The 26796-nt window shown below is 38.5% G+C and overlaps 2 protein-coding genes across 2 annotated transcripts; both read left to right on the top strand.

Annotated features, from left to right (window-relative positions):
* Positions 1-5693: 5693 nt before the first annotated feature.
* On the top strand, positions 5694-18137 carry frg1 (FSHD region gene 1). The gene is made up of 9 exons (XM_084931734.1): positions 5694-5826; positions 6741-6808; positions 7084-7206; positions 11690-11747; positions 12091-12205; positions 14276-14380; positions 14631-14722; positions 17219-17329; positions 17985-18137. Exons 1-9 carry the CDS (start codon positions 5768-5770, stop codon positions 18019-18021), a joined length of 768 nt encoding a protein of 255 aa, XP_084787860.1. The 5' UTR covers positions 5694-5767; the 3' UTR covers positions 18022-18137.
* A 2011-nt stretch (positions 18138-20148) lies between these two features.
* asah1b (N-acylsphingosine amidohydrolase (acid ceramidase) 1b) lies at positions 20149-25007 on the top strand. Its single transcript, XM_084931732.1, has 14 exons — positions 20149-20372; positions 20523-20569; positions 21503-21593; positions 21679-21765; positions 21872-21950; positions 22037-22111; positions 22202-22247; positions 22331-22475; positions 22599-22653; positions 22735-22816; positions 23288-23419; positions 23961-24084; positions 24202-24258; positions 24364-25007. The coding sequence occupies exons 1-14, from the start codon at positions 20304-20306 to the stop codon at positions 24451-24453; spliced, it is 1179 nt and encodes a 392-aa protein (XP_084787858.1). The 5' UTR covers positions 20149-20303; the 3' UTR covers positions 24454-25007.
* Positions 25008-26796: the final 1789 nt, after the last annotated feature.

Genomic DNA, 26796 nt, shown 5'->3' with positions numbered 1-26796 from the left:
GTAGGACGGGAGGAGGGGGATCAGGGGAAGGGAGTGACAGGGGTGAGGTGGAAGGTGGGAGTGACTTCATAAGTTTTGGGAGAAAAACAGCTGAAAGGTGGAAAAGAAGGGAAACCGAGCAAAGGTTATACATGAGAAGAATGAGAAAAGGTGGAAGAAGAATTGAAATAAGGCACTTGTTTATATGTGATGCCAAGCAATGGTGCCTGATGTCCACATTATACATATGCCTTTGTAACTAGCTGGGAAAACCAGCAATATCTAAAGCACATTTTGTGCCAGTTCTTCCCATATTAAGATTATTTTTATATATAAGTATACTGGTAATAAATGTGAGTAATTAATGAATACATTTCTGATGAAAATCACCATAAACAGCAAATTAATTCATCATCTGTACTGCTTGGTAAACATCTGGACTGCAATCCTTAAAAAAAGCAAATGTAAAAATTTGTTCAGTACATCTGTTTATGTTATGTGATAAAAATCATAATATCATTATTCACCAGAGTCTTAGTGCATATTTAAGGCTTTAAATTTCATTATTATCCTTCGCTTATATAAATTGGATCTGTGATGCTGTAATTAGGATTCATCATCTGGAGATGATTAATATATGTTGTCAGGCCACGAAGAATGAATGCAGTTCTGAAGGCAATGGGCTCCAACCTAGTATTAGGTATACACCTTGCTAAGACTAGGTTGGAGCCCATTGCCTTCAGAACTGCATTCATTCTTCGTGGCCTCCAACAAGGTGCTGAAAACATTCCTCAGAGATTTTAGTCCATATTGACATGATAGCATCACATAGTTGCTTCAGATTTGTCTGCTACACATACACGATGCAAATGTCTGCACATGTGTGACTGTGGAGGCCATGCCTGGATTATCGGTTTACAGACCTCTGGGCACAAATGTTTGGTTTGGTTGTTTTTATGGTCAGGCTTTTCTTTTCTCAGTAGTCATACATCTCATACAAGTATGTGTAAACAGAACGGTTTTATAGAGACTTTTTATGGAGCACTTTAACTTACTGAAAAAAAGTGGTCAAGGCAGTGTTCCACTAAAATCTTTAAATTGTCAGATATGAAATGGAAAATAAAGCCTTTGTAAAGGAATAATACTATATTTCATTTAAGTTTACACACACACACACACACACACGTTCTTGTCTCATCCCTGTCTCTACGTCTCCCTGACAATTTCCTCCTTTCCTTCCTTTCAGTGCTGCTTGCCAGTACCACTCCACTCCATCTGTTGTGCTTTTTCACAGTCCCACAACTGAATGAGTGCTTAAAAAATAATTAATAAATAATGTGAAAGTAAATAGATTTGCCATTTTTCATTTGTCAAAAATGTTTAAATTAAATTAAATAGACTAATGGATGGGCCCCCAACTGTGGTAAGCCCCTGCAGATGTGTCCAGAATGGTTAATCCAGCCCTGAGTACAGTGTTCAAGACACCAGTTTGAGATCCTCTGAGCCTTGCAACTTGGCGTGTTGTCCTCGGAGGATGGGTTCACTGTGGTTATTAAAGGATGAACATTACTCAGATAGTCTGTGGTGTTTTAAATGATGCTCAATTGGGACCCAAAGCGTGCCCAGAAAATATCCCTTACACCATTACACCACAAGCAGCCTGGACCATTCATACAAGGCAGGATGGATCTATGTTTTCATGCTGGTTATGCCAAATTATGACCGTACCATCTAAATGTCACAGGAGACATGAAGACTCATCAGACCAGGCAACATTTTTCCTGTCTTCTATTGTCCAGTGTTGTTTAGCCCATGTGAACTGTAGCCTAATTGCCTGTTCTTAGCTGACAGGAGTGGCACAGGGTGTGGTCTTCTGCTGCTGTGTTGCATGATCAGAGATGCTTCTGCATACTTTGGTGTTAGCAAGTAGTTACTTAAGTTACTTTTGCCTTCTTACCAGCAGGGTAGGGAACAGTAACTCAGAGAACTGCTGCTCACAGGATATTTTTTCCTTTCTTTTTTTTTAGATGACTCTGCATAAAGCCTAGAGATGGTAGTGTGAGAAATTATCAACGGATCAGCAGTTTCTGAAGTACTCGAACCATCTGACACCAACAACTATGGCACGTTTACTTAAATCGCCTCTCTTCCCCATTTTGATGCTCAGTTTGAACTTCAGCAGGTCATCCTGACCATGTCTACATGCCTAAATACAATGATTTGCTGCCAAGTGATTGACTGATTAGGTATTCACATTAACTGCATCACTGGGGTGAAAATCTATTCATGCAATCAGGTTCTCATAGTGAACATATTCGTGCAAATTTTCACGAGACTACTTCCACTTTCTGTTTAGATCAAAGTGTTGTAAACCATTAACTAATTAACTAAACAGAATAAAATAGGTAGCCTTAAATAAAAAGTAAATGTCCATGTCAGCAGTGTTAGTTTTGTACAGTGCATACAAAGGATGATGAATGTGTCTTTTCACAGTTGAAAGGCAGCTAATGGAGCAAGCAGACTTGTTAGACAAAAGGCCCTTTAACAAGGACACGAAAGACACATAAGGACACAGAAATGTGTCTGAATTAAGTCATCCTTCACCAGATGAACATCAAAGATTTAGACTAATGTTTGTTGTAAAGTTTATTATCTTTAAATTAGTTGCATCATCTTATATATTCAGGAGTTTGAGGATTTTCAATCTTGTCTTGTTGATAGCAAAGCATGCCATCAACTTCCAAGCCATGATATTGTCATGTATGTCTGAAGCAATAAATATACAGACAACAGATGGGTGACCAATGAGCCTTTTGATGATATTGATTAAGATTTTTTGGGGGGACAAAGTTTGGTTGCAAACAAGTGTGGTCTGCAGCAAAAAATCTTTAATCAGCTACTCTGTGACCGCAATCCTACATTTTCTGTGACGGTTTTGTGGTATAAGCCAATTTATGTTTAGTCAATTAAATGTTTTGAATGAAAACCAACTGCACTTAGACTTCCACTTGTTCAGAGTTAAAATGCCAGTCTTCTCCACTAACAGCTAAAAGCCATACTTGAGAGGCAATTACAGAATTGGAACATGGATTTTGCTTTAAACAAGCTTTAAAGCAGGGAAGTGTCTATGGCTGGGCAAGGGTGGACACTGCCCACTAGATGAAGTCTTGCCAACTAAGAAGCAAAATAATCTTTTTTATATGACCTCATAACCAACACATTGGTCATGATACAATCACATGTTGCTAGGGACAAATATGTATTCACTGACTTGCTAACAGTGTTTCATGGAGGTTTATGTCTGTTGCTGGATTTATTCAGTTTCAAAGTAAGTGCTGAACCAAAAACCTCCTTGTGATTCCTTTGGTTGTTAGCAGATTGTCACGGTTGGCTGTAGTTTTTAATCCTTACAAGAATTTGCAAACTACTAGCTCAGCTGTAGTAAAACTTCTCCATTTGTGGTTTGCATTGCACTTTTCATAGTTTCATTACAGCTCAGAGAGTATCTGATCAGTGTTTATAGATAAGTCCATCGCTTCCATGCAAACTATGGGTATCCAGCAATACACTAGTGGTCAAAGCAATCAGAAGGATACTTTTGATAACAGGTTGGGGAACATACATTTTTTCAACAGCAACGGGTGATTACCAGGGGATTCCTGACTGGCCTGCTAACCTGCATGATTTGGAAACGACTGCCACTGCCATCAACGGCCACTGCCATCAACCTCCAGTGGCCACCCACAACTAGTTAGGGAATGCTCATGATCGGTGGTTTCCAGATGGTTGCGGACCAGTCTTAGATTGTATGACTGTGACTGATTCGTTTGATCCTACATTATAATGACAATTTTCACATGTTCATGTGAGTGCTGAAGTCTCCAAGGAGCTATGGAGTCCTCAGGCAGAGCCCCTTCTAGGAAATTCACCAAAACACTCCTAGAAGGCCAGAAAAGGTCTGAAAAGCTGTTTGGTGTTTATGCACAGGCAAGAGTCTAAACCTTACCCTCCGTGACTCAAAGTCATACAGAAGTGGCTCTCTCGCTGCTTCCGGGTCAGGAAACGGGGGACTCTTCTTTCATAACCACATTTTTGTTCTTGCCCTCCAAGACAATCCAAATACTCACCAAAAAATAAGATCTCAGCAAAATCTCTGCCCTAAATATTAAAAAAAAACAATCCTAACTAAAAGCTTGATGGTCTGTTGATATAGAAAACATGATAATTCACGTATCTTTAAAAAATGACCACCAGAATGTTCTTCAATCTGGCAACCAAAATTATTTTCTTAATATTAAACTCTTATCAAGCTTTACAGTAATTTCTTTTTTTATCCAAAAAAACCCAAAACAAAACCCACCCACATATCTTCTTATGTATTAATATGTGGGACATTTTGGATGTTATTGTTACTTTTATGCTCGGGTCCTAAAGTATCAGTTAGTGTGTTACCATTTCATTTGACATCGTCCTTATTTACTTCATTTTAAGGACTCTAAGCTTAATCACTCAGCTCTCTCAGTACAATTTATGACTGTTTAATCCCATCAGCAGCAGGGATTGATGTCAGAGTATTACTGAATTTGACAAATGACAGAAGCAGTACAACTGGGATTCAGTTCTGGGTAAAATGTTGATTCATGATTTCTGAAAACCCTACTTTCCAACTTCCCTCAAGCTTACAGGACTTTGCTAAACAGATTAATCTTCCACACTCAAAATCAACTTTTCCTCAAGCACAGCAACACAAGGAGTTTCACTGAGGCATTACAGCCATCTCACTATTGCATCAGTCAACAAGTTTTGTGCGAATTAAGATGGTTGCAGAAGTTGCGTGTAGTTATTTCCTCTTTTTTTTTTTTTTTTTACAGAGTTCTTACTAGCTGAGTTTTATTGCATTAGGCAGATAGCACAAGATACTGTGTAATTTATTTTAATTCTTGACAGTATCCACAAATGATTTATTACTTCCTGTCATGGTCATTCCTGCTAATGAGGCATCATTAGCATACACGGTTACATAAGGACATCTGCCAGAGGTCAGCAGCACTAACCCAGTCAACCACGCCTCCTCCACCTACCCTGATTGGTGTTTTTTTATGAATGAGAAGGGTCTTATGGGTTTGACTCAGAGACCATTTAACATTTTGTGTGTGTGTGTGTGTGTTTGTTTAAAAAAAAAAAGAGATAAATGCCACTTTTTCAGATCCTGACTGTGTATATAAAATTATATGGCATATAAAAAAATATTTATGACCTAATAAATGACAAAGAGCAAAGTTTATTTAGTGTGGTTTGAGTCTGGGAGAGATTTTATTAATGATGTTTCTAAAGTAGTTTACCCTGACTGATTACTGAACTGTGATTATCTGTCAAAATGCTTCTGTACTAATTTGTATATTTGCAAATGTAGCACAGAATAAAAAAAATATTTCATGTGAAATAATGTAATTTTATATACTAACATTCAAAAATTTTGAATGTCATACCATTACAACAGTATGCTATTTGCTGTACTAATTGCACATTATATTCTGACCACACTCTACCTTGTTCTACAGAGTACTTAACTTAATTTGTTTTTCTATGATTAGTATTCTTGTACTTTTGATTAGTTGTATATATTTACTACGGTTGCAGGTAGCAATATTTCATTCATTTGGATTTACAAATGAATGAAATGTGGGCTGTACGGTCAGGTTCAGAATGTTACTTCGCAGCCACCGTACTTTTCTGAACGGGAAACGGCGTTTGTTTGTTGTGTTACCTGTTAACATTAGCTAAAGACATGGCGGAATACGCACACGTAAAATCTACCAAACTGGTTTTAAAAGGTCATAATAAAGGGTAAGGGCTATTTTTGCTTTGTGGCATTACCCGATGCACCTCAACTACTTTTCGGGGCTTATTATGTACTCTCTTCTCTGCTAGCTTTAATTAATACGCTAGGCTAGGCTAACAGTAATGCTACAAAGAAGAATTACCAGTGAAAATAAACAGAAAGATTTAAAGATAAAGCGTGGTGTTAAACCACCAACCTGAAGGCTTTCCTAAAGCATAAATTAACTGGAGTAACATAAACTAATCTGTTAGCAATGTTAAAGAAAGTGTAAGTGAGAGACAAAGAACTACAAAGGAAAAAAATAAGCCACATTATGCAGCATGACACTGCAAAAATATCATATTTATTATAAGGAACATAAATAACTTCATAAAATGAAAGCTCCAAGCTATAGCTAAGACGCACTCAGAAATATTCGGAAACATTGGACTTGTTTGCATTTTGTTGCATTTGTAAAACCAAACTCGTTTTTGAGTTTGGGTTAAAAGTCACTAGAGCTGAATACTTTTATTGAGAAACAGAAGTCCTGAAACCCTTTATCCATATTAAATAATAAATGATAATATTTATTTGGTATTGCTTAGTATTTAGTATTTATTATTTGGTATTATTCCAAGAGAATGGAAGTTGCATTTCAAGGAAAATGCTTGGATATTGCAAGGTCTATTTTGTAATTAAATTTAGCTACTGTACAAATTAAGACATTTTTGATTTTTTTTGTGTGAAAAAAGTAATAAAATACTAAAACAAAGCAGTCTGCCTATTTACTTGACACAAACATTTTCTTTACATAGGAATTTGTATATGTGTATTGTAATAACTTTGTAGCTGGCAGGGTAAAATATACCCACATTAATTTGTCTATTAACTAGAGCTCATTAAGAAGCTGATCTTTTCCATCTTGATATTAATGTCACAGGAAAAAGAAGAAAAACAAAGATAAGAAAAGAAAAGCCACAGATGAAGAGGAAAGGCTTGATATTGTTGGTATGTATATCTTCTGTATTTTACATTAGTATTTTGTCCATTAAGCAGTAAGTGTTCTTTGAGCATACAAACAGCTAAGATGACATCTGTTTCAGATATAAAAACGAATAAATTAGAGGGGTCTATTCAAACTCATTTAAACTCATTCAAACATTAACATTCTTGTTACATTCATGACTGAAGGAATATATTCTTCCCTACTGTTAATGTCTCTTAAATTCACAGTAGTGCCGTGCATTATTTAAGCTCTGACATGGACCTTTTTTTCTCACTAGGTGGCTGGTGGTCTGTAAGCAGCTTTGGAGAAATTACAGGAACAGTTGCCATAGAGATGCAGAACAAGTCATACATCCATGCCCTGGATACCGGTCTCTTTACACTTGGTTCACCACACAGAGGTAAGAGGAGAGACTGGGGTTACATCAAAATTTAACTCAGTTTTTTTCAAAGGTTCAGCTTTTTCTGCAGCTCATGGCTTATTCTAGAGACAGTGGAAGTTATTAGCTGATAAATAGTGTAAAACTATTTGAAGTCTGTGTCCTGTGCTGTATCTATACAGCATAGAGCTAAATTTCATTCAAGATTTTTCTTTTTTTATTATTTGTTTTAAGCGACATGAGACATTATCATGAAATCTGAACTCAGATTGTGCAAAGAAACTTGGAAGTGCTTAGCGGATAGCGCTAGGCTAGCAGTAGGCTGCCTGTACTACGCAATTATGGATGAGGGTTTGGAATTTAATGTGGTTTAAAATAAGCAGCAAGCTGGAATTATTTCTTCTCAGTCAGTAAGCAACAACATCTACCTGCTGTTATCCAGCTTTGTGTTTTCATATGACCTTAGCATGCTATTGAAATGTTATTGTCATTGTTTAAAAGCATATTCTTAGGCTTTTGTAATCCTTTGTACAGCAGCTTATTATTACAGTTAGCCATGTTGCTAATGATTGGCAGTCCAAACGCATGCCAACTAATACAACCAAAAGGTTAGCAAGTAGATCAAGTATGATCCACTGAGGTAATGCTAATATAAACAAAGAATATGTACATGGATTCTCCTTTGCATTCTCCTCTTTGTATAAAAAGGAGTGTGTGAATCTAGGATTTAATTTTTAATGACATGATTCTTCTAGTTTGTGCCCATAGTTATTTATTTTGTGTTCATCACTCTGCCTGCTGTGTTCAGTGTTGTTTTTATATTAGGAGTAAAACAGGAAAGTTATGTGATGTGGCACAACAGTTCCTGTTGAGTCACTAAAGGGAAAAAAGTTATCTATTGTAGATTTAACTGTAAGATCAGCTCCTAGGAACTGTGATTTAGGTTTCACTGGTGTCTATTTTTTTTTTATTTTGTTTTGGGTCTTGTTTTGTTTTTTATGGTACTGTACGAAGTCCGAACCAGAAGTTTCACCCTGTTCAAGTTTTGTCCATTCCCTTTGCCTTCCTTACTTTGGGGAAAGGGACAAACAAAGCTGAATGCGGTGAGTTGAGAACTTTGCACTGGGAGCCTGAGCCTGTCGCTGAATTTATGGTATATGACCTCCTGACTTTGCATGTTCGTGGTGGGGTGGAGCTCTCATCACCCCTAACTAGGGCTGTGCGATATGACGAAATATATCTGATGACATAATTAAAACATCTATCGTTTCATAATATAATGCTATCATTTGTTTCGTGGTGTGGCAAAATACACTGTATACAGCAATATTTTTTTCATCGTTTGGATGGTCACTACATGGATGCAGGCACAGAGGATACCAGCATGGCTACTGGAGATGAAGCAGAACCAGGTAGCTCCAAACAGAAGGACCAGTCAAAACAAATCGAGGACCTTATTTCTAAACAAGGGGCTACCTTTGTTCATGGACATGGTTTGGTTATGACAAGTCTGACATGGGCCAGAAAACTGAACTATGCAAATTATGCCACAAATCGGTCCCCACCACAGACAAAATGCAGTCATTAACAAAGCATGCCGTAAAACTATTGCTGCAAAAGGTAGCAGTACCATGAATTTATTCCACCAGCTGAAAAGTCTTCCACTGCAAAATGAGACTGTTTAATCTCGGCATGTCCACGTCTCCCCACACACCAAAGAAAATGTTAAATAAATCAGCTGTGATACCTGTGACTATTCCTCGTCAGTTTTGTTTTTATAGTCACTGTTTACGCTTTTGTTTCTGTAATTTGAGGTTTATTGTAAAATTTTTATATGTTAGAAGCATGAAGGAGCACATTCTTAATTTCAGTTGTTTTATTTTGTCTCCTGAATTCTATGGCACTATATGGTTGAATATAACATTTGTATACCGTGTATTGTGATATAGCCAAAAAATGTCGTGATATTAGATTTTCCTCATATCGTCCAGCCCTACTCCTAACACAAAAATTTGCATCGCCCTCTCTCTGAGGTCTTATATGATCGGATGATAATTGTGCATCTACTAACACAGTGGTTCCCAAACTTTTTTTTTGCTAGGCCCCCTTTGTTTTACAAGAAAAATGTGTCAAACCTCAAACATTTAGTAAACAATTAAGCAAATACAAGTAAACTGCAATAAATTACAGGTAGTAATAAAAGAAACTACTATCTCTTTTACGCTACGTGCACACCTACACGGGTATTTTTGAAAACGCAGCTGTTTCTGTGCGTTCTGACCTTTCGTCCACATGCAAACGGCGTTTCGAATCACCGAAAACTGAGATTTTTTAAAACTCCTTTTTTGCGTTTACGTGTGGACGAGGAATACAGAGTTCGTCTCGCAACGTCAAAGGTATGTGCCTTTTTTCACGTCACGCTGTGCTCCACATTATTGTTTACATGAGATGAATTGCAGAATGGCAGATAGAGACAAAATACTCGCAGTTACTGTCCCTCCATTTAGAAAGGCAGAGGCGTCACGGTGTAATTATTTTACGTGTAGTTGTTTTTTCCTGTGTAATAATATTCAACATTGCTATCAATACATTTTTTCAAAAAATGCCTCTCTGTGCAAAATGGGTTCAAAAACATAAACAACTGTTGGATACTGTTTGTCCGTGATTTGAACCGAGGGAACAAATCTTGGCAGGATCAGCCTGATATTATTTGTATCCCACTGTAACTTTACTGTATAAAGATCTAACATCTCCAAAATGTCAGGAGTAGTTAGTCATTACAACAAGTGTTTGTGAACTAAAAATCAAGAATGTGGGATACTGTTTGTCCGTGATTTGGAGAGCCCAGCGCTGCTTCCGACGCAGGCGAAACTAATTCTGTCGCGGAGACCTACCTCGGCACTTGTGCAGGTGAAGCCAAAGGGAAGATATGCTTCATCATATTTTCTAGTCTTTGGCTTGGAAGGAAGTTGGTCTGGAAACATATTTGGCGATGCTTCATCTCCTGCTTTGCGTTTGTGTGGGAGCCCCGTCAAAAAAACTGTCCATTATGCTAGCAGTGTCCAAGCGTTCGTTCTTTCTTTCTTTCTTTGTTTTTTCATACCGCGCCCCCCCTTCAATGGCTCTGCACCCCCCCTAGGGGGCGGGCACCACACTTTGGGAACCTCTGTACTAACAGATTAAACAGTGATCGTATTTTTCTGTATCAGAAAGAAAGCGCATAGTTATTTTTAGGCTTGTTGTTTCATAATATATCAGTAGTGCTGCAGTAGTCCAAAAGAGCTCATATCAGCTCAGGATGCTTTACTTTGACAGTCATAATAGTAATCACAATAATTAACTCGAGGATTTTTTTTTTTCTCAATTGTCTGGAATTTTATAAACAGAACATTTTCTTGTTTGCAACACTTTCAGACTATTTTATGTGTATACTTATCTACATGATGTTGATTATGGGCAAGGAAAATTGAAGAGCAGGATTATACGGAGTAGGATATAAGTGGTTCTGCCTTTCATTTTAAATGAAGATGTAAAGTCTGCAGCTTTTTACTTATTCCATGCTTGTGCAAACTTGAGAAGCAAAAACTTAATCTGGGGTGAGGTTTACCGTAGGCTCCTGGATTCGCCTTCAGTCCACAAAGCAGTAATTACTTACGCAGTAAATCCAGACACCAGACTGAAAAGGCTGAACAGGGGTTGACTTGAGGAGGAGGATAGAGCCAACTCTGAGTTTTCACCCATTTCTGCCTTCAGGCACTTCTGAGGAAGCGCTTTTCATTGACACAGTCCTCCCACAACAGAGACACTACTAACAATTAATTCAGACCACATTTATTGAGAACCTGTGAAAATGGCTGGAAGATTGAAACATCCCAATTCCCTTAGTGGGTCCTCATCCTCTGCATGCGCAAACACCAATTTCCAGTAGATGAAAGAGGGCACAAGCTAGAGCACCGAGAGGGAGATGAAAGATTTCATCGTCTTTACTGAGATTTCTACACTGATGCCACTCTGTGGATGTTACAGCCTTTTAGAAATGTTCAGTCACCTACAGGTCAGCGGAAACATGCGGATGTTCTTTTAGCCACCCCACTGGGTCACAGTCAGACATATTCCAAACATAATCAGTGTATGTGTCTGTGTTTCATTAATGCATCCTTTAACATCTCAGACTCTGCTCTGCGTTGACCTGAATGATGGACTGTGAATTCCTTGTAAATGTCAGAAAGTAGCCTCATCTCAGGCACCCAGATCAGCACAGCACCGCATAACCAGAGGGTCTGCATCATTTATGAAAAACATACATAAGTAAAATACGAAGCGGGTTCAAAGATTCAAAGGTTCAAACTCTAAATATTGAATTAGGACAAACTATGTATAGGGTTCAAAAAATGGAATAAAGCCAAGATTATAATGAGAGCAATAATATAACACTTAAACAATCTGAAGAGGGCCACTGACACCTGTAAAATCTTTAAAAGGCAAACGTTGCTTTGTGTTTCAGATGATGAAGGACCAGATCCTCCCGAACAGTTTACTGCCATCAAGCTCTCAGACACACGGTGAGTATACAAAGAGAAACTGCACATTGTTTTTTCATCTTCTCACCAGTAGATTTATTACCCCATTTCTGCATTTTATATTAAGGATCTGTTTCTATTGTCAAGATGTACACAAGTAATTTACCAGCCCATGGGCAATCAATCCTTGAAGATACGCTGCCTATTACAGAGCTATTTCTTATGCATTAGTTTCAGTGATAGATCTCAGATTCATACACTAATGTTATTGAACTATTCTTTTCACAGAGAAACACATATACTGTGGCGAATGTGTTTTGAATATTAGATTAGCCTTTCTTACAAATCTGTTTAGTGTTTTTTTTTTTCTTTTTTGCTGTCGCAGGATAGCCTTGAAGTCTGGATATGGAAAGTACCTCGGCATCAGCTCTGATGGTGTGGTGATGGGGCGCTCTGATGCCATTGGCTCCAGAGAACAATGGGAACCAGTCTTCCAGGATGTGAGTAAATCTTCTAATCGATGTATGCCACCAGTTCAATAATGATATGCAGAGCTGCTGTTTGAGTTTCTTTCTAGTCCAGTGAGTTTTTTGCAGAAAACAAACACATCTTTTCAAGATTCCAGATTGGTAGCTTGAGTAGTTTCTGGTGGTGACAGAAAATGTGGCTTAATCCCACAGGTCACAAAACTATTGATTTTATTATTAATGTCAATTTCAGTTATTCTGGCAGACTCATGCTGCACATATTTGAGTCTGCCAGCAGCAGCAGGGCTGTGAAAGAAGTTTGTTACCTCATGAAGAGGTGTGCAGCGTGCTGAATGCAGCTCACTGTGGCTTCTGCTCATTGTTTTTTATCTTGTACTTATATAAAACATGCTGAATACTACAGCCATACAGTGAAAAATCCTGAAACCTACTGAATTTTCTGTGATTATATCAAAATATAACTCAACCCACCAATTAAATGCTGCAGCTGCCGGGAACGTTCACATTGCATTAGCAGTAAGTTGATACGGCCTTTGTTTGTTTTTGTTTAGTTTTCTTTTTGTTTTTGCTGTTGGCACAGTTACCCAGTTTGTATTATTGCAAGTCGCGACTGAACATCTGACATTTATTTTGAAAATTAGAGTTGCTTGATCTCACACTACAGCATCAGCATAATAGGCCAAAACAAGCAGGTGCAGCACCCACACTACCCCTCCTCTTCCTTTGTGTTTCATCTACATCCACCTGGAAGCTTATGACGATCCAACCGAAAACCAACCCGTCGCTATATAATACGATAAATGTTCCTAGCAAGTTGTCGTCAAGTAATTTCACTTGTACAATTGTTTGCCTTTTGTGGCTGAATGCTCTCTGACTTCCTATTTTTTCATTGCCGTGTTAGAAGAGACTCTTTTTAATAAAAGGGACAGTGTTTTCAAAGGAACGAGGTTCACATAGATATGGATGGCCAGGCTGCCGAAACATAGAAAAAAAACCTTAGATACTTTATTCTCTCCTAATGAAGCTATCACTCCACTAAATCTAGTAAATGGTTGCACTGGGTTTATTGAACCCGTCTCGATAGAGTACACCAGCCAGATTTAACTGCTAAAGGCACTGGATTAAAATAAGAAAAATAATGATTATGTCATAGTTTCTAATTGCCTTCATTATCAAAGTGGCTGCCAACAAACACTGGAGGGACCCTGGCGTCTTACTTTTAATTGGTGTGCAGCCTTTTAGTCCCTTTACTGTCTGACTTTATACTCTGAAGAGATGATTTGGTTAAAAAGGCAGTCGCACAAATTTAATCAGTGCATTTACTAGCCCGCTAGCAGCAGCACCACTGTGCAGTGAAGTGCAGAGAACACGTGCATGTGAAGATAGAAATCTAAACAAAGATAACAGGCTAAATAAAGATTAAAAATTAAAGCATCAGATAATGCTGTGAACACTAAGTTGCTCTACTGATCGCACCGACGCAAGTAAGATAATAGACTAAACAATTAGTGGTCTGATAAGACATTTGAATATATTTACTTGGGTTTTCTCTTTTTTTCATATGTTTTGGATACCTTCAAACTTGCAGAAGAATGATAAATGTTTTTAATAAGAACTTTATATTCTTGAAATTTGTAAATATTTGTCTCCGTGAGTGCCAGCAGTTAGTATTTGAAACACAACATGCATATTTTGTGGTTGTGTCACATCGTGTAAAAGGATCGCTTATGTTTTAGTTTCTTTGTTTTGTTTTTGTTGAACCAGCCCCAAAGAGCCCTGATACATACAACACACCTCTCGACACCTCTCATTAAGCCCATGGGAGATGGCATTTACCTGAAGTTATGAGCAACTAGCTCATTATGCAGAAAGCATCTACCTTATCACTGCAGCGTGCTGCTTGCCTTCATGCTTTGTTGAAACTATAAACAAGCTGCCCAGCACAACCTTGAAACTCTTTTACATCAAATATTGGGCAACCTTTCATGCCTGTCACAACAACCAATCCCACTGCAATTCTATCTAATCTACCCCCTCCCCCCCTCCCCCCATCTCCTGTGTTTTCTTTCTGTTCTGCTTCAGGGTAAAATGGCTTTCCTGGCAGCAAATAGCTGTTTCATTTCCTACAGTGACAACGGGGACATTGTGGCCAAGAGCAAGACAGCAGGGGATGGCGAGATGGTGAAGGTGATGTGTAAATAGTGTTCTTCCACAAGGTTGCATGTTAATCCTTTGATTTTAAGCATGCAATCTCTGTAGGGGCCTGACTGTTAAGTGGGAAGGGGGAAATGTTGTGACCTCACTTCATGGAGTTCAAGGTATTGATATGTAACGCACCACTTCCCTCCTGCTCCTCTCTCTCTCTCTCTCTCTCTCTCCCTCTTTCTTTCTTCTTTCTCTTTGTTTTTTGTTTTTTTTCCCACTGGACAAAGAACAGATCCGAACTTGTGCAGAACGAGAGGTCAAGCGTAAAGATGACATTGCAGATGAGGACAGGGGCAACGTGAAGTCCTGCGAGATCAATTATGTGTACGTAACCTCTGCTGTTTATAAGCGGTGCTTATGAAATGTGTAAGCAGCCCAAACAAAGACTAATGAAGGAAAAATGTTAAGTACTCTTATATTTTCTTTGGAATCTTCGCCGTTAAAAAGGTTATCGTAAATTAGAATAAGTAAATGTTATAATTACCTGTTATTCTTTGCTAAGTTCAGTAGATGCTTTTTTGCTCCTTTAATGTGAAGTTTAACTAGAAGTTTGTTCTCTTTCAAAATAGGCCAGTGAAAAAGAGGATGTAATTTATTGACGTCCATGTTTCAAAGGTGACCAGAAAAAGTGGCTGCATGTACCACGGCCCACTACTTAAAAAAAAAAAGGCTTGTAGCAAGCAGTGAAACAAAGATAAGCTGATGTGCTTATGTGAGGGTTGCAAGATGGTTAAAATGATAGGAAAAGAGGGATATCTGACAGGGAATTACTGTATCTATAGCAAAGCTATAGGTATCAGTCAGTATGAATTCTCATCGATAAGCTACTCAAAAAAACAACGTAGTTAAACTAGTTTCACCTCCAGTGTTTACAACGTCATAAAAACATTAAATTTAAAGAGGTACCAGGTACTTTTTTAGTACCTACTTTACTGGGTTTCCAAGTGAGTGGAGTCGCATGCCACTGATTGGCCAGCCAGTGGCATCACTCGACGAGTGAAAGCAACTTTTTGAAACCCAACAACAAGGGAAACAGCAGCACAAAAACACAGTGTCCTTGAGTCTGACTAAAAGCTGTAGACCGAGCAGCAGATGTACCATCGCCTCAACGTTCTTCATTGTTTTGTTGTGTTTGTGTCGCATACAAATGACATCAAAAGACTTTTGGCCATGTTGCTACGGCGACCTGACACACATTGAGGTGGCTCTCAGTTGTAATGGAAAACAACCAAAACCAGATTGATCTGAGTAGGTACTAGTGGAAAAGAGGGATAACACTTCTTTTATATGACATATCATTTGTAATATTTCAGCGTAAGTAAATCATCTGAACCCCGACCACACTGCTGGTCACAACTTCTCGATGTTCCAAACAGTGAGCTGCATCTACACACGATGCTTCGGTTTAGAAGGTTAGAAGACTGAAAAATGCCCAATTTAAAAACGTTATGTTAGAAAAGGCCAAAGCTTAATGCCCGTTGGGTTAATCTCTGCATCCACACAGGAAACGATTCGTGTCGATGTCACGATCAGAGATCATAGAAAACCACTGCCTTCGGTTTGGTGATGATGTCACTACAGTGGAAACACACTAGCAACCAGAGGTTGGGAGCTCTCAAGATAAACTTTAACACAGGATACTGGTGATTGCCATATGGCAGAGTAGTAAATACATTCAGAGGGTTGCCTAGACAACCCGATCCTGGACCAACCATCAGCTTCAAAATGATCATCATCTTCTTCCGTCCCATTTTCTGTAAATCATAAACTCTGCTTTGATAAGCTTTCTTTGTAAAAATTCATACTGCTAATAGAATTTGTCTTACAAGCACTTGATGCTTCCTATCAGTAATTAAATTTAATATTTTGCAATAATTTGACATTTCAGTCTCTACTGACAAGATTTGAACAGCAAAAGCACTTGCCTGGGTGTGAAGAAGATCACGCCTAAAGGATCTGCCTCATCAATCCAATGCCTTTAAAGGCACAATTGATGGTCTGCTGTAAAAGCGTGATGAGAAGGCAGGCAGCGGCGCATTTTCGCTTCCAATGCTTCAAGTGTTTTATATACAGCCTGTCTGTGGCCTATTAAGTTCCGGGCAATATGTCTGAAGCTGTGTTTTTGTTAGTTTTTTTTCTTGGCATGCTTTGGCTTTCGTTGGCCACTCTATTATTTGTTTTAGATGAATGCGGGGGAAATGGACTCATCTTGCTGACATGTTGATAATGGCTGCCCTTGAGCCTGTGTCTTGATGTAGTGTTTAGCGTCTGAAATGCTTTTCAGGATGGAGTGTGCCTTGGGAACGGCAAAATGCAGGCAGAATGGGAGAGAAAGTAAATATCAGAGAGGTTTCCAACACACTGCCGCGCTTGTTTATGAAGGTTTTGTCTGAGATATTTAAGTATGTTGTTAAGGTGGCTTATGTTAAAATGAGGGATTATTTGAAGCTTTTTTCCAGGGACTTTATGATATTCAGGTGAAGCTTATTCAGATGCACAGCAACATGTATTAATTAAAGGGGAAATCCTACTACCCACTTCAACGCTTCCGGCAGCTGAGTATTTAAATAAGAGCACTGTATGCGTGGTCGCTGGTGGCAGCTAGTAGGCTTAACCACTCAGCCTTTTGCTGATTAGGTGCCACTGTCAACATTTAGATAATACTTGAGAGAGCATTATTTGGAATTATTTTTTAAGGTTTTAGCTGCTTATAAAGCCTTGATGTCATTGAACATTTCTCTGTGTGTGTGTGTGTGTGTGTGTGTGTGTGTGTGTGTGTGTGTGTGTGTGTGTGTGTGTGTGTGTGTGTGTGTGTTACAGGAAGAAGTTTCAGAGTTTTCAAGATCGAAGGCTCAGGGTTAATGAGGGCGACGCCACTGTCCTAAAGAAAGCCAGGACGGATGGAAAATTTCACGAAGCTTTGCTCGACAGGTGTGAAAATAAGTGTATTATATCCTTACTGTCAGCCACTTACGCTTCTTTTTAATGAGCGCTCTCTGTTAAAGGATCTTCTTTCTCAAACGAGTGTTTATACCTGAAGTTATTAAATTCAAAGTGCCAGAGGAGTGTTTTGTGTAAAAAGAAAGCACTCAGGTACTGCAGAGGCCTGTGTGTTCACACACTGTGTAATACAAAGCAATGAAAAGGTGGCAATCAAGATCAGCATGTGTGCGTTCAAAATCCACTTTATACCTGCACTTCACTTCTGTTTGTGATTCCCTTTCAAAGATAAAGCTGATAGCAGTTTTACATCTCTAAATGAAGATTTGCTTTGGAAAAAATCTCAGTTGAAAAATTCAAGTGGGATTCAAGGGTTTAGAAAAAACTGGAGGGGATATATATTTTTGTTTCTTTTCTGATTTAGTTTTTTTACACAGTGAAATTTTCGGAGGTTTTATCCTACTTTGGTGTGTTGGCATAATCTTTATCTACTCTTATAGTATATAAAGTGTTACACAAATCAGTTCTCTGTAGTTACCGTTTAGAGCAGTTTTTAAATTCAAGTTATTCTAATCATGGAATTAATACACGTATTATTTGCACTGACTAATCCTGAATATAAGATGTCCTTTTTTTTTTATTGCAGGCGAAGCAAAATGAAAGCAGACAGGTACTGCAAGTGAAGAATGTGGATTGCTGTCATGCCTTTGTAAATGAATGCATTTTATAGATTTGATCATATGACATGGGATTATGACTGTGAGTGTTTTATGTATTTTGAATAAACTTTTAATGTTTATTTTGTTTTGTGTCCTTTTTTACAGCCATGTTCATCTTTGTGAGATTCTTTGCTTTGCTCTGGAGTAAAAATTGTGTCTGTTTGTGGAATGCTTTTGCAACCTTTGATAGGATTTTCAAATGGCCTGTATAGTGGTATTTAATATGTGAACTATGAAGATTATTTAGTGGGAAATTAACTACAGGCTGATGTTTAACTAAGCTTTAATGAAAGGCAGCAATACCTAATTCGTTAATCCATAACTTAGTTTGACAGTACTCTGTGTGCTTCAGTATTTGCAATGATTTTATGCAACAAGGTTACATGAATGCAACTCAAAAGAGGTAGTGAATTCACTTACACAACTCAGCATGTGTTTTACCCTCCACTGCAGGCATTTATCCTTATAGGCCTATTGATGCATTACTAAATGGGCACACTGGGCACATGCCCAAGGATTATGGGGGCATAGATATTACACGTTTTCACCTGCAAAATATTGGTGTGAATGAAACCTAGTCTAGAATGAGTTATAAAATGAATACAAACAGTTTCAAAATCAAACAAAGATACTTAAGTACCAAAAAGAGAGAACACTACAAGGGGATGCAAATCAGTTACAAAATACTTCTTTTGTATCAGGGCAGTGCTGGTGTTCTCACTGTTTTAGGATGTGTATTCATTTCAGTTCACCCCCCATAGTTAGACACATTAGTTGCCAGATATTTTCTTAAATGTATCCTCGCTTGTTGAGTTAGCCACAACCTAATTGTTATCCATAGTCCCTACCTGTAGTCAGAATTATAAACAACCTTTAGAAAAAAACTGTCAGCATTACAAAGATGAAAAGAAAGCAAAATAACAGACAAATAAAACAGAAACCATAGAAGGATAAAATCAATGGTGAAAAAAGTGATTATCAATCAAACATCTTTTAAACTGTGTTTAAAAGCTGTAGATGGTCTGCTGTCTAATACTAGTTTGTATAGAGCCCCACTGTTGCACAACCTTTACAGAAAATGCACACTGACCACATGAGCTCTGCCTCAAAGGAATAATACAGGCCTGTCAAACATCTTTGATTCCTGTTTACACTGGCAATGAAGTAACTAAATGTTGAAGAAGCCACATAAGATAATTTTCTTATAAATAGGACATAACCATATATATAAGTATATATATATATATATATACTTATATATACATACATATACGTGGTCAGGGGTTGCTTTCATACGGAAGTGAAAAAGGACACGTGTGATGATTTGCATTTATTTTTCTCATGTGACAGGCACTTATGACCAGAGTTACTGTAATCCGATTACTTTTTTCAAGTAATTTGTAAAGCAAGGGATTACTATTGCAGGTGAAAATAGACTTAAGAGCAACAGTACTTAGTGGTCCTGAATCTTTGACTTTATTTATGTTTTGCTGTGTAAAATTATTTTATTTTGTATGCTGGAATATGGAGAAAATAGGTTTAAATGTTAAAAAAATTTGTTCAAGTCAGAGAATGTTTCATATAATTTCATTTTTACTTGATGCAAAAAAGTTAAAAGATTCAAACTAATAAAACAAGTTTTAAAAAGACTTTTTCATTTGATTTAATTGTATATAATGGATTATGCAGAAAAAATAGAATTGGGCTGAAAGGTCTATTGCTATATAACGTTTTCAGGTTGTGCATCACGTTTTTAGAAAGTAACAAAGTAATAAAGTAACTAAATACTTTTAAAAATAAGTAATCAGGAAAGTAACGGATTTTTTAATATATACATATATATTAGTGTATCATAACTAGCTGTCACATGAGAAAGATAAATGCAAATCATCACGGGTGTCCTTTTTCGCTTCCGTATGGAAACAACCACTGTCCTGTCATCTGGGGGGTGTTTTAAAACACTTTAATTATTCTGTAATTGCTTTGTTCACGTCTCTCGCTTGGCAACCAAAAGCCATGTTAATTGTGCTGTTTTTATCCACACAGAAGACGTGTGGGATTCGTGTTTCCCTGCATTTATTAATGGAAAGGGCGTTTAATACATTCTCGAGCTCTTCCTGTTTCCCCTCGGCTGTGCAAAAGTCAGTTCGCCGTCATGGATAAACAGCAGGAACTTCCGCAGTAAACTTAACGAAACAACAAACCGAGCTGGACATTAAAAAGCGGTTTGAGGGAGATCTTCTGAAATGGGTCCCGGTGTGCTTCTCGTTTTGGCGGCTTCGTTCTGTGTCGTATGGACACAGTTTGTGCCTCCGGTAAGCGAGATTTGTCTAACCACACTAACACGCTGTGTTATCAAAGCTCGACTGTTGTCTGACTGCATTGTTTTCAGTGATGTTTGAACCATAAGAGACAGTGTCCTTCTCTCCCGCTTATTTACTGCTGTTACTTTCGTGTGTTTGCAGTACACAGAAGACTGTCGGGCGGACATGTATCCACCGAAAGGCCCCACGTATGTCACATTATTGTGTAGCTGTCATGTTAATGTTTTTGAGATGTTATAGAAACTCCGTGATTCGCCTGGTAGCTGAGTCACTGCTGTGTTTGTTAACAGCCCTGCTTCGTAATGAGCTCTGCTGCTTTCACTTACTCCTCGTAAATTTGTTAGCCGCACATGTATCCGTTGACAATACTTTGTATTATTTCTTTATGCAATTTTATTACTGCCATTGACCCTAAGTGAGCTCTGGGCGAGCTTTCTTCCCTTTTTATGTGTGTGTCATAACTGTACACTAAAGCTAAAACTGCCAGTAATGAATATAGATAGCAGGGATCAGGACAACACATATGCATCAGATACTTCACCTTTGAAACTTTATCCACAGAGTTTTAAAGATCTGGCTATAAGGGAAGTGTAAGATTTATTCTTTGCCACCATTCTTCAGTAATCAGGCCCAACAAGTTTTGATGAGGACCCCCTTAGATGTCTGCACTCCCCTACCCAGGAATTTAAAAAGACAATTCAATTCACTAATATTTATGCAGCGCCAAGTCACAACTGCAGTCACCTAAAGGTGCTTTAATTCTAACAATCAACCTTTAGGCAAGCACTTAATGAAAGTGGGAAGGAAAAACTCCCTTTTAACAGGAAGAAACCTTTGGCAGAACCAGGCTCAGGGAGGGGAGGCCATCTTCCATTACCGGTTTGGAGTGAGGGGAGGGAGGCGGGGCAAAAAAACTACTTATTTCTAACCGAAAGAAGTAGTTTTTATCATTTATGTCATCATATCTTCGACTAGCTTTGCACTCACTTTATTAATTCTTAACCAAGTCAGTAATGTATTAGAACTCACTTAGCTGCAATGAACAATAATGCTGTCAACGGAGGCTTACCACTAAAAGCAGGGGAGTAGTGTCGTTTTTAAATCTTTTGCTTTCTAATCAGGTTCAAAGGAGCCGTGAGCTGGTACACAGTGGACCTCGACTTACCGCCCAGCAAGAGATGGTCGGCTGTGATTACTGACAAAAAAACAGATGTAAGAGTCATTGGAAAACACTTCGCAATAATGCTCCAAGTCCCAGAAAAAAAGCGCATTAAAATCGTGATCTTATTCTCTTCAGCTGGTCAACATGATAGAAGCCATCAAAGAGCTGGCTGACGCTTTAGTGCCGAGCGGAAAGCTGATAGAGATGGTCGACATTGCACTGGTGAGTGCTGTCTTCTCTTCTCCCACTTCCTTGATACTTACTTTTTTTTTTTTTTTTAAACTTCATCTCAAGTGTTTCTGATTGAATCCTTTGCAATGTTTCACAGCCTTTAATGGTGGACACACTTCCAAGCCCGTTCAATGAAGAAATCAGAGGAATCGCAGCCGCTTCAGGGGTTCCTCTTGGTAAATAAATGAATTGAAGTAAAGTAGTCGACTCTCTAGTAAGCGAAAAAGGAAATCCAAATAATCTCTGTTTTCGTCATTCTTAGGTGAAGTCGTCTTGTTTAACATCTTCTACGAGGTGTTCACCGTGTGCACGTCGATTGTTGCAGAAGACGAAAAGGGTAAGTGGGCTGATTTTTGGAGTCAGTGAAGTGATTTATTTAGTTTTTTTAATAATTAACTGAAACACTGTTGGCCTTGGCTTTTTTCAGGTAACCTCATTCATGGCAGAAACTTAGACTTTGGTCTATTTATGGGGTAAGTTTATCAGTTTCACAGTTTTCACATTTTAAGCCAAGTCTTGCCTCAGATGGGTTAAAAGAGCGTGTTCTTCTTCAAAGCTGGGACGTGAAGAACAAGTCGTGGATCATTAGCGAGAGGCTGAAGCCTCTCGTGGTCAACCTCGACTTCAAGAGAAACAACCAGACAGTCTTCAAGTCGACAAACTTTGCCGGTTATGTTGGCATGCTCACCGGCATCAAGCCTGTGAGTCATTTAGTAGCACATCTGAGGACTCAATCGGCATAAAACATTATTTAAGGCCTATGTTGCCTATGCTCTTTGTAGTTGTGGAAGTACAGAAGATTAAAAGGAAAGTTTCTCTTGCAGAACATCTTCACCCTGACTATGAACGAGCGCTTCAGCCTCGACGGAGGATACATTGGTGAGCTTTTGGGGTTCTATACGTGTTCAAGATCAGATGTTTTGTCATTGTTTGTCAACGTGTTGATCTGCTCTCATGCAGGAATCCTGGAGTGGATCTTGGGACAAAGAGATGGGATGTGGATGAGCTTTCTCACTCGATCAGTCCTAGAAAATGCAACCAGGTATTCTTTGATACTTAAAGCAGTTTTTTGGCCACTAATGAGCACCAAGACAGTGTGACAGTGTGCCTTCTCGTGTTAATGTGTAGAAGTGGGAGGCAGTGAAACGCTGCAGTGCCCGACTATAACAAGACAGATTTAAGTAGAAGATTAAGTTTTGCTGTTATTTGGTACGCAGTGAATCCACTATTTGATACATCTTAGGGGTTTCAATGGCACCGTTAGTAATAAATTAGTTTTTTTTTAGTGATGATCTCTCCTTTTGAGTTTTTGAAAAATAAAGCATAAGAATACCAGAATATCAAATTATAAATCAATGAAAGAAATCATATTAAAATGATTAGAAAATAAAATTCTTTCATTGGAAAGAAAGTTTCACTACAACATAAGAACTGAGTTAAAGCGCATTGTAGTTTCTTTGGTGAATCAGTTTCTGCGAAACAATATTTATATTTTTATTTTTTCCCTCTCCAGCTACGAGGAAGCTAAAGGTCGTCTGGCTCAGACCAAGCTGCTCGCTCCAGCCTATTTCATCCTTGGAGGAAACAGCACAGGACAGGGCTGCATCATCACCAGGTCTAGGCTGCTCAGCATTGATATCTTGGAGTAAGTACTGTTGCCTAGATCAAGGCCACTTAATATTAAATAAGTGTGTTGAACAACACAGTACCTTGTATTCTTGGATAAAGGGATGATAGATCACCCTCATGAAGTCCTGTAAAAATCTCAGTGTAGATCTGTTGCGATTTGGTAACTAGAGACCATAGAAAGTGATTATTTTGGTTACTTGTAAACCTTCAGGCAAGCGACTAAAGAGACTACCAGTAAGAATGGATAATACCATTGATCGATATAACTGATAAATACATTAGAGGGTCACTGAGGTACCCAGATCCTGATCTGCAAGCAACGGGCTGGCAGCTTTAAAGCAATGCGTGACAAGCGTATCGCTTCCTGTTTGTACATGGCTTAAGGCGCTAAAATCCAACACACAGCAAAAGTACTGGATCATGAGTCAGTGATGCTGCTTTCCTCATGCTCTCATGATTTGTTGCTTAACTAGCAGCTGAGGTCAGATGGTAAACAGTCCAGTTACTTGCTGTTATTGCATGTCACACACTGAAGTTTTGACCAACTTGTTCCTCAGGATTGATCTGAAGCTGGGCCGGTGGTACGTCCTGGAGACAAACTACGACCACTGGAAGGACCCTTTCTTCCTGGATGACCGCAGGACTCCGGGCATGAAGTGCATGAATCAGACCACACAGGCTGTGAGTACTGAAGACGCCCACTTCCTGTCCAGAACTGACAGAATTCTGTCAGAAACCTGGCTTTAGGTCTGAGTCTCTTATCACCTTTTGATCATTTCTTTTGTTTTATTTAAATAGAACATCTCAGTGAAGACTATGTATGATGTGCTGTCAACCAAACCAGTGCTGAATAAGGTGAGCATTTTATGATTGCCGGGACTTATAAAATTAAAGACTACTGTACTTTGATCGGCTGTAACGACTTTCTCCTCCTCCCTCCTTGATTTACTTTCTTTCCAGTTGACCACATACACGACACTGATGCAGGTCTCTGAAGGCAAGCTGGAGTCCTACATCAGGGACTGCCCAAACCCATGCATGCCGTGGTGATCCTCTAGACACTGAATCCTGAACCGTTTGGAAGTGCTTCCTGGCACAGAGACACTCAACTGATCCTTTGGATAAAACTCTAAGCTTTTGTACAGCAACCAGTCACCTGATCCAGTTTCATGTCATTCCTGCATTTGTTTTGCAAGCAGTTTAGTAATACTTTCAACTCTGAGAATCCAAAATCCTTTTTTTCTCTTCTAATATAAAAGAGAAACGTGCCTCATTTTGTTTTTCCACTGTAATTATTTGTATTTTAGGACAAGTCTATAAGTTGATCTCAGTGTGGGCTTATGAAATGTGTGTGTGTGTGTGTGTGTGTGTGTGTGTGTGTGTGTGTGTGTGTAACACAACCAAAATGTCAGTTTATTTGTTAAATGTGTCAATTCCAGCTCACTCTTGTCAAATACGTCAATAACAGTTAAGTTAGAGGAACTTAATGATCTGCCACCACATGACTGACATGTTACACACTGACAATGACAAATGTGCATCGGTACTGAACTACTTCCTTTTTCACTGTTTTAAATGAGCATTAAAAGAATTCTAATAATGAATGCTCTCCTGTTTTTAATTTAAAGGACAGTCCAACCTCTAGTGCTACTTATCCATCGAAATTGTTTTGATGTTAACTGCCCACTCCTGGAGATACTGGCTATAAACGTTGCTTCTGACTTTAACTGAATTAGAGGGCCCTTAGTTCTTAATGCAACAAACCAAATAAAAAAACAGCCATTTCAGGCAGGGACTGTTTTGTCTTGTCTAAATCCACCAACCAGGAAAAATAAAAGACTAGATGGGCAACAGCTCAGCTCATTACATTATTACATCCTGTCACACTTTCATGAGCACAAGTCTTCCATCCATAGATGCAGACCTCCTCCTGCAGAATAATACAGCTCAGCATTTCAGAGAAGGCAAACATCCTGAACTGGACAATTCATGCTCAAACAATCTGCATGAATAAACTAAAACAGGCCAGAGAAACAATATTTCTGTATGACTGGGTGAACTGTGCCTTTGATCTATTTTTTTCTCTCCAATGAATCCACTTCTTGTTTTTCCAGCAAAATCAAAGGGATTCAGCTTATTCTTATACAACACAGAGAAAAAGCCATGAATCCTTACAAGTTGATGATGATTGATAATGATCACTTTGTTAGGTACATCTTGCTAGTTCTTGTTTGGATCCCATTTTGCCTTTAGAACTACCTCGATTCTGCAGGAAGCAGCCATCAGAAGATGTATATCACTGTATCTATATAAAAAGGGACAAACGTTCTGACCATTCTACCATCCAAATGTAACAACTCAAGACTCATCAGACCAGGCAACTTTTTTCCAAATCTCTGGTAAACCTGTGAACTCCAGCTTTAAATCTGCATAAGTTGATTGTAAAAAGTGGAGAACTCAGAACTGCAACACACTGTACAGGGCTCTAGACTAACTTTTTGCCATGAGCGTACCGGTACGCCTAACTTTAAAAAGTTAGGCGTACCGGCACAAAAGTTAGGCGCACACAAATTTTATAATAATTTATATAATATAATGTGTTTTTCTGGATACACTGTGCTTTTTCAGCATTCAAAGATTGATGACACCGTGTCAGAGCACTGGCTATGAATTTCAGAAGGATCAGGCCTTAACTTAACAGAAAAGTTAGCAATAGTTCTTTTCCTATTACAGCTACATCCACTTCTGTCGTGCCTGAGCTGCTCACTAGGGCTGAGTATCATCACTGATTTCTATAATCCATTCGATTCCGGTTTTCAAAGTCCCGATTCGATTCAACTTAGCCTCAGACAGCCAGAAATATTATAATTCTGATCATTTATCAGTACTGACTTCATCAGAATTGTGAACATCACAGCAGATGCCTTTGTGTGAAAGTAACTGAGAATAAAACACAGAAAAACATGAAGGAGATTTTCCTGGTCTGGCTTTTTATAGCAGATAACCTTAAAAATATTCTACAATGTTCTGCATATAAAGTTTAAATTTCTTCAGTATTGAACAACAGAAAAAATAGGCTTTCTTGTCCGAGGTCATTTAAGTGAAAAAAAGAAAAGAAAAAGAAAAAGACAGCAGCTGACAGCGCTGTAAACAACGGTAGACTGGTGGGTAATAAGCGAATGAATAATACAGAAAACAGAGATTGGAGACGGGAAACTGTTCTTGAAGTACAGAGAGAGATAGAGAGAGAGCTAGCTGTGCATGAAGTGTGATTTTAATTGTTGTGGAAGCAAAACAGCAAAATTCATGACGACATTGATCACATGTGAAGCGCAGTTTGCTGCTTCTTTTGCTGCTGGCTCGGTGAATTTTGGTTGGAGAGAGACAAAACCT

The sequence above is a fragment of the Perissodus microlepis genome, chromosome 6, assembly GCF_051167445.1.
Source record: "Perissodus microlepis isolate ML-2025 ecotype Zambia chromosome 6, ASM5116744v1, whole genome shotgun sequence".
Classification (NCBI taxonomy): domain Eukaryota; kingdom Metazoa; phylum Chordata; class Actinopteri; order Cichliformes; family Cichlidae; genus Perissodus; species Perissodus microlepis.
Note: the sequence above shows the minus strand (reverse complement) of the source record. Positions and strands in the feature narration are given on the sequence as shown.